At 41.2% G+C, this 13424-nt stretch overlaps 1 protein-coding gene across 11 annotated transcripts in view; it reads right to left on the bottom strand.

Moving 5' to 3' along the window:
• Nucleotides 1–13424, bottom strand: part of ESRRG (estrogen related receptor gamma) — a 390917-nt gene that overhangs the window by 337680 nt on the left and 39813 nt on the right. For 2 of the 11 annotated variants that reach the window (XM_082303283.1, XM_082303288.1), the window contains 2 exons: nt 3430–3475; nt 3150–3184 (listed from right to left, as the gene is read on the bottom strand). The exons of 7 other annotated variants lie outside the window; for them this stretch is intronic. In XM_082303283.1, coding sequence (XP_082159409.1) covers nt 3150–3184; nt 3430–3475 — 81 coding nt within the window. Of the gene's footprint in view, nt 1–3149; nt 3185–3429; nt 3476–13424 lie in introns of those variants that run through there. 2 more of the 11 variants (XM_082303289.1, XM_082303276.1) reach the window with 1 other exon arrangement.

Below are 13424 nucleotides of genomic sequence, written 5' to 3'. Positions count from 1 at the left end.
GAAAATATTTAAAAGTTGGAAGAGGAAGAGCTAATAGGAGTGTGAAAAGGAGCTGACTTGATAGCTAGTGACAAAGTCAAGTAAGAGCAGATTCTCGAACTCCCAAGCAAAAAGCTTCCAGGCAGAGGCAGGGGGTGACTGGCAGTATCTGATCAAAAGACGAAGAAAGGCAAGAGAAAGAGGAAAATGAGAAAGGCTGGGACAAGTTTCTTAAGGTTATGAGGTAAAAAGTATCCAAAAGATTGCTAAAATACTTATAAAGATTTAAAAAATCCTCCTTCATTATAATTGCAATAATAAAAAATGTAGAGCCTGTCTGTTATGGGATGAAAACAGAAATTGCATAATACAGGGGTTTTTGCTTTTATAAAAATACCCAGATGACACAAACCTTCTCTATGCTGCTGTGGAAACATGTAACAACACTCAAGAGACCTTAATCCTGAACGCTGCAATGAAGCCTTTCTCATTTGGTCTTCAAGGATCACGTCTCTATCAATTTGCAAAAACATACTCTTCCATACAAAGGACTTGGGTGTTACAGAAAATAAATCCAAACTTTGAGAGTTAGAAACCATATTTCTTCATAATGCTGGACATTTACTTGCTTCTGCCATTCACCATCACCATTATGTTGTCTAGAAATGGAGACCAACAATAGATGTAGGTAATTACACAAGAACTTAAACTGCAGAGAGCTTCAGACCACAACATTAAACTGGAATTAAAGCTTTACAGGAAAAGAGATATGTTTCAGTCCCTGCAATCACCTCCCTCCCTCAAACACACACTGCACACCTGCTACCCACCAGCCAGATGGGACTGAATTCTCCTGAATCAGATCTTGGACTTTTAAGCTCAGCTTGAGTTCAATTGGATTTCAAGACATGAAAATGTATTATCATTTCACATTCAAAAAATTACACCAGTGTCCAGGAACTTCTAGTTTCAGTACTGCTTGGACAATTAGATACATATTAAAGCAGGATTATTGCCCCAAATGTACTAATAGAAATAAATAAAATGCAGCTTTGCATCAACATTTCATTTAATTACACATGCTCACTTAATACATGAAAAACAGAGAGAAGCTGATTTTATATCATCAGCATGTTAACTGAGATTGGGAATTTAGCTAATTTGCAGTGACCAGCAGTATTTTTTTAAAAGTCCACAAAGGCAATTTAGCAGCCCAAACTCACTTAAACATTGTAGGAACTGGCCCTTAATGCACAGGTATCATAAAATATTAACACATGTTAAGAAAAAGCTGGGAAGCATTATATTCCTAGAGAATTTGCTAAGCTTGCATAATGTAACATTTGTCGTCAATAAAGTTTCCTCAGTTATGAGATCTCTAGCCTGTTTTCCAGAAGAAAGTCTCTTTTCCTCTCTCTCTATTCCAGCAGCACAGCTCCACCAAGTCCCTGCTGCCTGCACTCCAGTGGAGTACTGGCAACTGGCAAAGTCACATTTTTAATTGGGACTGGCCTCCAAATTAAGACTTTCCCCACCTTTTCCTTCAGTCCTGAAACCAACTTGAGACATGCAGGGGGTTAACAAGTCACCGGTCACCAGCGAGCCCTTCTCTGCAGAGGCCACGGGCATCTGGAAGCTGCTGCCGGTGGTGTTCCGCCAGAGCCACGCCTGGCAAGTGCCAAGGCACAGGAATGCGAGTCCTGCTTGCTTGGCCAGCCTTGGACTGACCTTTAGTCGTAACAGGGAACGGGAGTTTTGTTAGTGAACACAGAGTTCTGGTCTACACATTTTTTAAATTGATTATTTTATTGATGTAAAGTGCCCAGGTGCCCTCCCGACAGTCACTAATATAGATTTTGAAAATAAAATTAATTAAGGGCCAGTCTGGACCACCTTTACTGTCACCATGTAGTACCCTTTTCTACAAGTAACAATGCTATCAACCAGCGAGCACAAGTAGAGTGTTTGAGCAGTATTTCATTACATCCCAGAACACCTGACCATGGAGGTCAAGATCACTGTCACCTATCTATGCACACACACACACACACACACACACACACACACACACACTCCCTCTCCTCTCCTACCTTCCAAAAGGGGAACCGAAGCACAGAAAACTTAACCAGCCAAAGGCAGTGTCAGAGCTGCGCCGCTCCGGGCTCCGTCCTTCCGGAGCGCGGCACAGGGCGAGCCTGAGCGGGAGCAGAGCAGCCTGGCACGCAGGCTAATCTGAATTACACTCATCCAGCCCTCGAAATGGTTCCTCATTAGCTGCGGGTTAATGGAGTCCCAATGAGTAGTGTTATTTTCATCCCCTGCCTACTGAACACAAAATTCATTTGCAAATATCCTGTAAAATACTGCAAAGCAAGCCAAAGAGATATGACAACATAAGAGGCATACTATTTATGGAATGCACTTACCGTCATTTAGAAAAGGAAGCTGACATGAGCAACAGCCTAAATTTAGCAACACATTTAGTTTTTATTCACTAGTCACAATGACAACATTTTAGAAGGCTACCGCACACCTTGTGCGCCGAAAGGTTCCACTGAAATCAAGACAGACTTTGATCTGAAAGGAATTTGGGATCAGCTCCTTAATGAATACAACACTGAGTTAAATTAAGGCAATCACCATCTTGACTTTCTATTCCAAGTAGATATAAAATTACATTGATTGCAGGAAATGGTGGCATTCAAACAATATTGCAATGGCCAAAGCCTGAAAGCTAAATTCATTGTCAAGCTAAACTAGGCTTTCAGAGGGCACCATTTGATTTGAGGCAAAAAAGCATCTGCAAACCACATATTTTCAATTAATAGTGTAAAAGGCACAGAGCAAGAAAGGAAAAACACAGGTCAATATGCTACATGCCACTCACAGAAGCAGAGTTTCTGCATGAAGATACTGTGCAAATACATATATATGTATATATATGTGAGTGCATGTGTGTGTTCTGGGCTTTTTTGGGGTATTTTTTAAGGCAGCCTGTACTACAAAGGCCAAATTTGAGATCCAGAAAGGCACAATGCATTTCCAAACAGCCTGACAATGCTCTTTCACCCAAGCTATCTTTAATTCAGAAGTAATTTCAAATCAACAGCACACAAAGTTAAACCTAGTTCTTTTGAAAACTCAGAAAAAGAATTAATTCGAACCCTTACCTTTGGCACCTTAAAGACTTTTGGCCATGACTTACCTGTATAAATAGAAAGAACTAATTTACTACAGAAATGCCCATGGGCAAACATGTTCTGGCTAATGAAGTGTTCAGCTTTTGCATGATTAACCAGCTGGTGGGGGTGGTGTAAAAATCACAGGGCATAAAATAATAAGAAAAATCGATTAGCAGCTCTCTTTTATAGCACTCTATGAAAAATTTCCTTATTTTTACTCAGCAGTTTGGAAAGTGGTTGTAGAGAAAGATAGACTTGAATAACTTACCAAGGAGTCAGGCAGAGACTGCACCAGGCACTCACTCCTCCAAGACCTGTATCGCAGAGAGGTTCAAGTGAAAAGCAAGATACCAACCAGCACCATGGCTGGATTACTCATACAACAGGTCCTGCCACTAGTCATAAGGGTAGTTTTCTACTATATAGCAAAAGACATTCTATAAAGTAAAAACCATGATTATGCCTTGACTCAGTTCAGTTTCTTCCCCAATGCTCTACACTTGAACACCTCAGCTGGCTACAGCTATTCCCATGAGCCAATTAAAAAAGTGCCTCCATATGAGCCCAGTGATTCATATGCTACTTAGAAATAATGCACATATTTGGGTGATGCTACATGAAAAAGATGGGGTTTGTACTCACTAGGGACAAAAATCCTCTTGCCCTTCCTATCCTGTACAAGGGGTTCCTTGCAAGCTCACATGCTCTGCCCTCAAAATAGGACCTAATTAGTGTACAAATATTTGGCAGACAGGTCACGAAAATAAATTTATCATTAACTCTCCCCTAAACCAAGGCAGGTTACCCTGAAGCAGTTTCACTTCGTACACATTTGCTCTGGGTAACCCTTCAGCTCAGGTACAACTGGCATATAACAGTTTCTTTAAGAAGAAAACACACATATTTTTATGGCATGGAATTACTGCAGAAATATGAAAGAGCTGCTCACATAAAACATATGTACCAGGAATAAAAAATAAAAGCAAAAATTTAAGTTACAGATAATTTTCAATAGGCCATTGTAATAGGCACAGTCCTTCTTTAACATCATTAGTTCTATGGGAAATGCATGTTTTACACCTATTTATGGACTTTCAAAGACTGGTTTACAGCTATGTACCATGGGAGACACAGGCAAAGGATTTGCATCTCAGGGATTTGCAAAGTGTTCCAGCCCTGGGGATGCAACCATAACTCCAATGCTGGGACTTCATGGGCTGGGAACCTCCATTAACTCCCTCAGGCAATATACAAGCTGTTCCCTTATATCCACAGCTGATTTCTAACCACAAACAAATATTGCCTCCCTGAGAGTCCTCCGTTGTGGTATGTGATGGTATATGATATACCTTCATATGCCCAGTTACCTGGATATGAATTCAATTCTGAAATCATTCTGGTATACCGTGAATGCTGTGGCTCAAAATATTCAATCTTACCATGGGATTCTTTGTGAGGAATAACAATTTTACCTGAAGTAAGAGTTATTTTTTACGAGAAGAACCAAAGCAGAACTCTGAAGCCCATTTTCCTTCTTTTCATGTGTCCTGTATTTACTTTAATTACCACTTCCTGAGGAAGACAGTGTCGCTTTAAATGCACCCAAAGAAACAATTTTTCCATGCAGTTTCCCTATAGGAGCCAGGCAGGTTATCCTGAGAATGGATCACTTCATGCATACACCATATACTCTACTTCACCTAAAGATTCTCACTGAAGAACTGGTCAGGCCCATGCAGGTTAGATAACTCTAAAAATATTCCATAAAGGTCTTTCTTTCTTATCAGGTGCATCTGAGAAATCTTGTCACTAACTTCATGGTCAGTCAAGACTTCTGATATTAAAGAGGTTTTTGCCCATTTTCAAGGCATTGCTGGGTAGTTGGATCTTTCTACACTTGCACAGATCTTGCTTTTGAGCCTCCTCTAACTTTTTGGAAACATTTCTACATATTAACACTTAAGAAAGTGGGCACAGAGCAGACACTAGCAAACAGAAATAGAGGGAAACTGAAAACACTGGCATTTCTCTCAGTACATCAGTTGTGAAAGTGCTATTTCCAGATAGAATTCACCATAAAAAGAGAAGTTTCTAGTTAAGCAAGAAGTGGTATTAAATTCCACTTAAGTCTAATTTCTATGGTCATATTTGAATCATGAGCCATTTCTAAAATGTCGTGTATTCCTAACTCTGGTGAACTGGGACCCTGACAACACCGGCGCTTCTAAGCTGTGCTTGAAGCTATTTTCAAACATGGTAACAGCCTAATATGGTTACAACACAATTTATTAATTGCAGCTATACTTGCTAAGAAATTATGCTGTCCAGTATCTAAGTAACATCATAATTTTGGTAAGCCTACTTGTTTCAAAAGTAAAATTGTTTTTAAAAGCCTATTTGCTACAGAAAGTGAATGCTTGTTAAAACTGTGTATGTATGTATGTATCACTGATATGAGGCACAGCTGGTTTACAGAAGGAAAAACCTAATTCTTCAGACCTGTGCATCACACTCCAAAAGCTTTATGTAATTATCTGTTTGTTTACTTATGAACAATTGCTTCGGAGGAGTCCCCCAGTGAGTGTTTGCTGTGTGCTCTGCAGAGGGGTCAAGCACAACATACAGACTGTGCTCTGCAGGTTTGCCTTCACACACACAAAGGTATTTAGGTGCCTAATTCCACTTATACCCACACTCAGTGAAATTGAGGAGAGTAAGTGCCTCTGAGGACGTGATCTTTTGACATCAACGTGGATTCCCCAAATGGATCCAGGTCCGTGCTTTTACGGACACCAAAACAGCAGAAAATAAAAACATTCTGCTTTGTTGGCCTCCTTATCCTCTTCTATATTGGAGTTATCTCTAAGACCATGGTCCCTGGTAGAAGACATAACAGCCAAACAGGCTGGTCTAATTAACCAGAGTTTTTCACACTAATTAGGAACAACATGAGCATTAAGCAATCAATAGGACACCTTATGCCACTACTGCTTAAGTCTGCTTTGAATACTTCTGGTTCAGATGTACCCTTGAAGCATATTTGGAGGGTTCTTCCTGACATCCTCCTACGCAGCATCAATTTTTAGCAACAATAATCTTTCCCATTACACTGGAAATTGATAAGCAACATTGTTAACCTATGTGATGCAGCTGAAAGTCAGATGTAAAGTTCATATCAAGGAGCCAAAGGATTTTTTATTTTATTTTGGTAAAGTATTTTGATTACTTCTAATGTGATTGTACACTTGACCAATGAGTAACATAGTATGATATTTACCACACTGCAAACAAGTTGCATACAAACTTAACACCCACATCCCACTCAGGAGCAAGGGGAACCATGCTCCACCAGTCACTGTATGCTCAGCAACTCAAACTCACTTCCAAATTCATATGAAATAACAATGCAATAATTTATTCAAAAGTCATTTAAAACTCTTTCTGAATAACTTCTTAAGGACAGCTGGCAGGAAGGTAATATGTCTTAAGTACAGATAAAAACAGAAAACCTGTAAAGCATCTTTTCCAATTGAGAGGCTCAACTGCTAAAATTAGTTCTTGGAATTTCTCCTTTGGGTGCCAGTTCAGACCTTGCTCCAAATGACCACTAACTAACAATCCTCTGGACTTTGAAATAATCCACAACTACTCAATATGATCTGTTTGCTGACTAGGTGCATGCAACCCCCTCACAAAACATCACATTCTCATATACTTATTTAAAAAAATGCACTTTTGTTCCAGTGTCCTGAAACTAACTGTACAAACACAAAGAACTCAGATGCCCTCTCAACCCCCACTGGAAGTGACAAGTGAGTCCTTCTAAAATTGCAGACACATACTGTCAAGTGCAGGTGTTTGTAAACAAGTTTGGAAATGTTTCTAATTATAAACCATATGAGTTAAAATTAGAAGTCCAATCCGCTAGCCTTAAATAAAAGAACTTCCAAAAGTGTTCATCTAAATGACAGCAACTAGTGATGTTTCATTTTTAACAAGAGCAGAGTTCCTGTGCCAAGCAGCACACTGCTCTTCACCGAACTTTCCACTATGAGTTACAGTACATTTCTTAAAAAAAAAAAAAAAAAGGATTTGATAAGAATTTTAATTTGCTGTCATACTATGATACTGTGTATTTGAAAGTACAATCTAAAAATACCCTATTCACAGGTCTCCCGTGTTTCATATAATTATAAAGAAGGAAAAAAAATGTTCCCAAATCTTCTGAATCTGTCTTGGCTGACAACATCAAAGTTCAGCTTTTCTGCGGAGCTTCCCACGCTGACCTTCTGAGAACTCAAACCAAACTCTGCTTGAGGGAGCCTTACTCTTCTGGATGAAGTTCTCCTCAATAACCTCAACTACTGCAAAGCTTGGCTTGCCTGGCACCAAACTGCTGAGAGACAAAACTCAGAAGGGCAATCCCAGAGCTCTGGCTGATGGAGATCTCGGGATTCTGTCACTGAACTTGAGATGTCTCAGACTTGCCATCACTACTCTGATGTGGAGGTCAGAAATGCAGCTCTAAGGAGCCACATGCTTCGACCAACACTTCAGACAGAGGCTGAGAAAAGGCAGATCCTGCAGCCCTCATACACCATTTACAATGCAGTATGATGAGATAGTGCAGACACACAGATGGACTTTAACTTTGCAGAAGTTTAGGGAGAAAACCGAGCTAAAGGAGAGGGAGATCTTTTAAGGGGAAAAGAAAAAAAAGATTAATTAATCTCATTATTTCTTAAAGGAAACATAACAGCACATTTGAGCATGTCAGAATAGCTTCAGCTGATTACAAGGGAGCAAACATGAAACAATTGCAGAGAGGCTCAACTATGGCCTTAATTCAAGAAAGGGGTAGTCTCCTGCTGCACTGTCCTGAAAAAAATGGAAAGGGACATGGATTAAACAGTGAGAACCTGCTCCAGGAACAAGGTGGGACTGGCCCTGCCCAGCAGATATCTCTCTGTTCCCAACCTACAGTACAGGCAGGGGCTGTGAGTGGCAGTGAAACAACAGCTCTTCGTCCCCTGCACAGCCATTCTCCTCCTCCTACTCCACTGGGATGTTACATGACAGAGGAAAAGCTCAAACCCATCCTCCTCAAGAACCAGGACAGAAAATAAGTTGCCCATGTCTCATCACAGTCAGGGAGCTATTTCACATAATAACCATTATCCAACCTTTCCTTTCCCTTCCTTTCCTTTTTAGCATTTGCTCTGTAAAAATAATAGTGTAAAATTATTTTTTTTCTGGAGATCCTTTTGAAATTCACTGCCTTCAACCAACATGACCATACCAGTTTAGTGCTGTACCTGGCAAGTGTAGTGCTTTCAAAGCAGGAGTCTTGCAGGTGGCACTTCCTTTGCTGCAAGTCATAAAATAATGGAACTGCTTGGGTTGGAGGGACCCTAATGATCATCTAGTTCCAACCCCACTCCAATGGGCAGGGACAGCTTCCACTAGACCAGGTTGCTCTAAGCACCATCCAACCCAGCCTTGAAAACTGCCAGGGCCGAAGCATCTAGTTTCTCTTGGCAACCTGTTCCAGTGTCTCACGACCCTCACAGTAAAGAATTTCTCCCTAATATCTCATCTAAACCTGCTCTCTGTCAGTTCAAAGCCATTTTCCCTTGTCCTATCATTATACCCTGCTAAAAAGTGTCTCCCCTCCTTCTTACAGGCGACTATAAAATCTCCTCAGGGCCTTCTCTTCTCCAGGCTGAACAACCCCAACTCTCTCAGCCTGTTTGCATAGGAGAAGGACTCCAGCCCTCTGAGCATCTTTGTGGCCTCCTCCAGACTCAGTCTGCTGGGTCTACATTCTGCCATGCTGGGGACTCCATAGCTGGACACAACACTCCAGGTGGGGTCTCACCAGGGCACAGGAGAGGGGGAGAATCCCCTCCCTCACCCTGCTGGCCACGCAGCTGCTGTTGTAGCCCAGGATATGGTCGGCTTTCTGGGACACAACAGCACATTGATGGGTTTTATTGAGCTTCTCATTGACTAACCTGGAACTGCTTATCTCTTAAGCCATTCCCTGCCTTTTTAAGCCATTTTAAGCCAATTCCTTTTTTTGGGGGGGGACGTAAGTAAGGGATGGAGAAGACACTTTGGTGAAGGAACCACAGTAAAAGAGTGATGGTGCATCTCATCTGCAGCTGGTGGCTTCTACCCCTCTTTTCCCCCTCATTTCCTAGGCTTGGGCACCTCATCCTCCCCTTTCCCGGCTGGTGCTGTGAGAGCTCCCTCTCCTGTTCCAGTTTAACCAATGTTAGACCCTGTTGTACTGGAAGCGTGGCCTGAGTGAACAGAGCAGGTTCTAAAAGAGTCTCAGTGAACTAGGTTTCCTGCCAGAGACTGGCACCAAAATTAATTCCCTGAGGGGGTATAACTATAAACTTCCAACTAAAACCTATGAAAATTTACTTCTTTATTGAACACAGATATGTATTCACATGCCCAAATTTGTATACATGCTATGGATATTGTGTATACACAATATATACACATATATATACCCACACATGTATGTGCACACACACACGTAGCATTGCAAATCTTTAGTGCTACTAACCTCATTGCTATTTTAATTCAAAGCAAGGATAAAAAACATTAGTTTCTACAAGCCCATCGGAACTTCTGAATGTACCTGTACTGGGTTAACCTAGAAAAACATTTTTTCCTAAATGAATATATATTGGACCTGTGTTTGCAAGTCTAAAAAACCCAGGCTTTTCACCGGGTATATAAATATTTTAGCTAACAATATGTATGTATTTAGGAGATTCTGCATCAAAGTCTAGATCAGATAGGGCAATTAACCCATTGCAGTTTTTCTAATATATTAGATGAAAGAAAATACATTTAGGAAACGCATAATCAGACTTAAATTAAGCATTTGAGTGGTAAAATAATCTCAGATAGTGCTTTATTTCTAATATTTTCTGCATGCTCAAAATGAAAGCATGAAGAGCAGTGCAACTGCATATATCTTCTACCAAAAATAGCTGGAAAATACTAAAGAAGAGTGCCTGCTGGGTTGGTTATAAAAGTAAAGTATAATCCATTAACTGCTAATTAGAAGCATCAGAAGCAGGCTTTGCTGCAATAAGAGCTGGCCCCTAAGTAGATGTTTCTGTAACCATTTAAAGGCACAGGGTTTCTCCAGTTGCTGAGAATGGAGCTTGGATGGTTTCAGCATAAAGGCCATGTGAAAAGAGACTATGGCACTTGGCCATGTTACCCAGCTGTTTTCTAAATATGATGACAGGTGCCATTTTTTCCATTTGATCGTGGAACGTAATACATCTTCAAACAAATTTTCCCCAACTAGTCTGGTGCAGTTACATTTCACAGATTCAAATGTACGAATGTTTGCTTTTTTTCTCTGACAGACACATATTGCAGAGTCTTTGGCAGATATTTCATTATTGGCCATTTTCTCAAAGCTGATTTTTCGGTTTATGTATTATTTTGCTTTTTACTGCTGTTATAGGAGGGAAAGAATAAGCACTTGGGCAAAGGATTTAATTCTGAAGGAATTAAAAAAGGAAGAGAGCTACTATTTATAATTAGACAATAAAATTGACTTAAACAAGGAAGGATTCTCTTCCTCTCTGTTCACTACTTCCTAAAGGATGGGAAGTATTGCCATAATTTCTCCTCTTCTTTATCTGACTAGCTACCTGGTCAAACTGAGCTCCTTTCCTATCACTCAAAGGCCAAACAGGTCTTTTGATCCATTTGCCTATGAAAAGGTCTTAAGAGGTCAGGACAAAAAAAGGCAAAGCCAGAAGAACTCCCAGTACTCCAGCTCCCTGCAGAAGTATCCAAGACACAGAAAGCAGCAATTATGGACATGAGTAACAAAGACATGACGCCTTGAAATGGACCACAGGCTCCAAACCCCAGCCATGCTGCATGTGGAGCCAAAGGGAGCTCAGCTTCTTCCAGGGCTGGAGTAGCCTCGAGCAGTGCAAGAGGACAGCATACAAGTCAGGCTGCACAACTCAAAAAATCAGGAAAAAACCAAGCAGATCACTAACTTCCCATGTTAAAAAAGGGACGTAGCTAGCACAAAGGGAAATAGTTCAGTTCAATGTTTTGGGCTTTTTATCTCCATGGATCGATCAGCAAGTAAACATAGGAAGAAAATTTGTGTGGGGCAGGAAATGAGGGCATTTAGCTTTTTTCCTTCTGCCCTATTTTCATGTTCAACATAGAAGAAACTTGTTTCTTTCTTTTAAAGTGGTGAAATAGGGGCATCCATCAAGAAAAATTAATATGGTGATGAATCATTTTTGATTGTTAAACATCTAAGAAACAATAAAACTGAGATTACAGTAGAAACAATATAATCAAATTTAGTCTAAACCAATGTCATAAATATTTGTTAAACCTGGTAGAAGCTCTTACCAGGCAGATGAGTATATCTGTTTTCATTCTGTATGTAAGAAAACAACTGTAAAATGCCCCAAAGCCACAGAGGGAGTCAGTGTCAAAGACATGATTAGTAGTTCAGAAGTTATCTGATTCGGGTCACATGGTGTTCCAAAAACCATACCTAAATATAGCATGCAAGAGATCCGCACAAAGAGCAATCCCATGATGGGAGCACACTAAACTCTCCACAAAATTAATTAGGGTTATTTTGAGGCAACCAAAGGAAAGCAAGAAGGGGGGGGGGGAGGGGGGGGGGGGGGGGAAGAAATCAATCATTGCCCTGCCCAGTTCTGCAAGAGCAGATGTCCCTGGTATGGACAAGACCCAGTTTGCAGCCTAGGCACTCAGGAAGATGGTTCCAGCGGAGAACCCCACACGGCACCAGTGTGGAAGGTGGGTGGGGGAGCACAGTGTGGCTGTAATAAGGAATACAGCTCACTGGGGAGGAGGATGACCCTGTCAGCAAGGGGACCAGCAGGAAGCCAGTACTTAGGTTCTTCTGTTGCTGTTAACAGCATCCTTCTAACACAGAAACAAAACGACCTTTTTGGAAAGGGAAGGTCCATATAAACAATACCCTTGGCACAAACCAAGACTCTGGGAAAAAACTAATGCTTCCCAAGGCAGAATGGAAAGAAAATAACCTGTTGGAAGTTGTTACCGCTGAAATCCTCCATTAGGATTGCCCCTTGACAAGGAGGAGGTTTTTCTCATGAAACAGTCTAAAGAGCTACTTCTAACAGCCTTCCCTATGTTTAGGCATAAGAAGCAGCCTCACGGAAAAGCGTGCAGATCCTCAAAAGGCAGCGGGAGCGGGAGAAAGGGAGGAGTGTTCCTCAGGTCTTTTGAGTTTCTTTTGGTCCCTCTCTGTTAAGTGGCCATGCCATTTCCTATGTTTCCTGAACACTGAATTACCATGAGGCTTCTGACCTCTGCTGACCTACAAGCTGATTTCAGCCAGCTGGCCTAGCTCACAACTTCCCTATAAAATCTATTTCTAAAAACTAAAAAACCCTGCTGGTGAATGCCATGGCAAAGGTTTTAGGATGACCACAATCAGCAATTTACTTTGGCATCACCTTTGTTCCTAAATACCAGGAGGAACACCATACTTCTCTCAAGCACTAGAACATGCAGGACGCGCTGATGTTACCTTGAAGACCGGGGCAAAGCCAAAGCAGAGGCTATGGAGAGCAGGACAAAGTGCAGGACAAAGCTGAGAAGAGGCAGAGTTGTGAGGAGTGCTGCTGTCAGCAGGTAGAAACCAGGCTCTTGAGCCCAGACCACGGAGCAGGTGCTCCAGAAGGCAGGTAACAAAACAGAGTGATCGTGGGACACAAACTGCAAATTTCGGCTCCAACGCTTCAGGCCATTAGCAGGTGCTTCAGGCAGTCATCCAAATCAAAGTAAGAAAGTGGAAAGAGCCAAATGCTGGTTAAAGAGGTTTGCTAACATGAAAATCCCAACACGGGCAGATAAAACGTTTCCCCATTGTGGGAGCAGGCTCGTAAGAAAAAAAGAAACAGAAAGCATATGCAATTTTTATAAAAACGGCTGTGTTGGGGATTTTACTATCCTGTACTCAAGCCCCGAGATGCAAATGTTGGCTGGGATGCTGAGATCAGCAGTTATATGTCCTCAGGTGGTTAGAGACAAGACAGAAAAGAGCTGGCATTTGGGGAAAATAGAGGGCCCATTTGATAACACTTCACTTGAGCGTAAGAGGGTTTCCCCTGTGGGTATTGTCCCAAAGAAAGCTCCAGGCAAGTTTAGAATGGTTCATTACTTGTCACATCTAGAAGGTGAGTCAGTTAA

Source organism: Coloeus monedula, assembly GCF_965178545.1.
Source record: "Coloeus monedula genome assembly, chromosome: 2".
In the NCBI taxonomy this organism is placed as follows: Eukaryota; Metazoa; Chordata; class Aves; order Passeriformes; family Corvidae; genus Coloeus; species Coloeus monedula.
The sequence above is the reverse complement of the archived record's forward strand: the minus strand, read 5'-3'. Positions and strand labels throughout refer to the sequence as shown.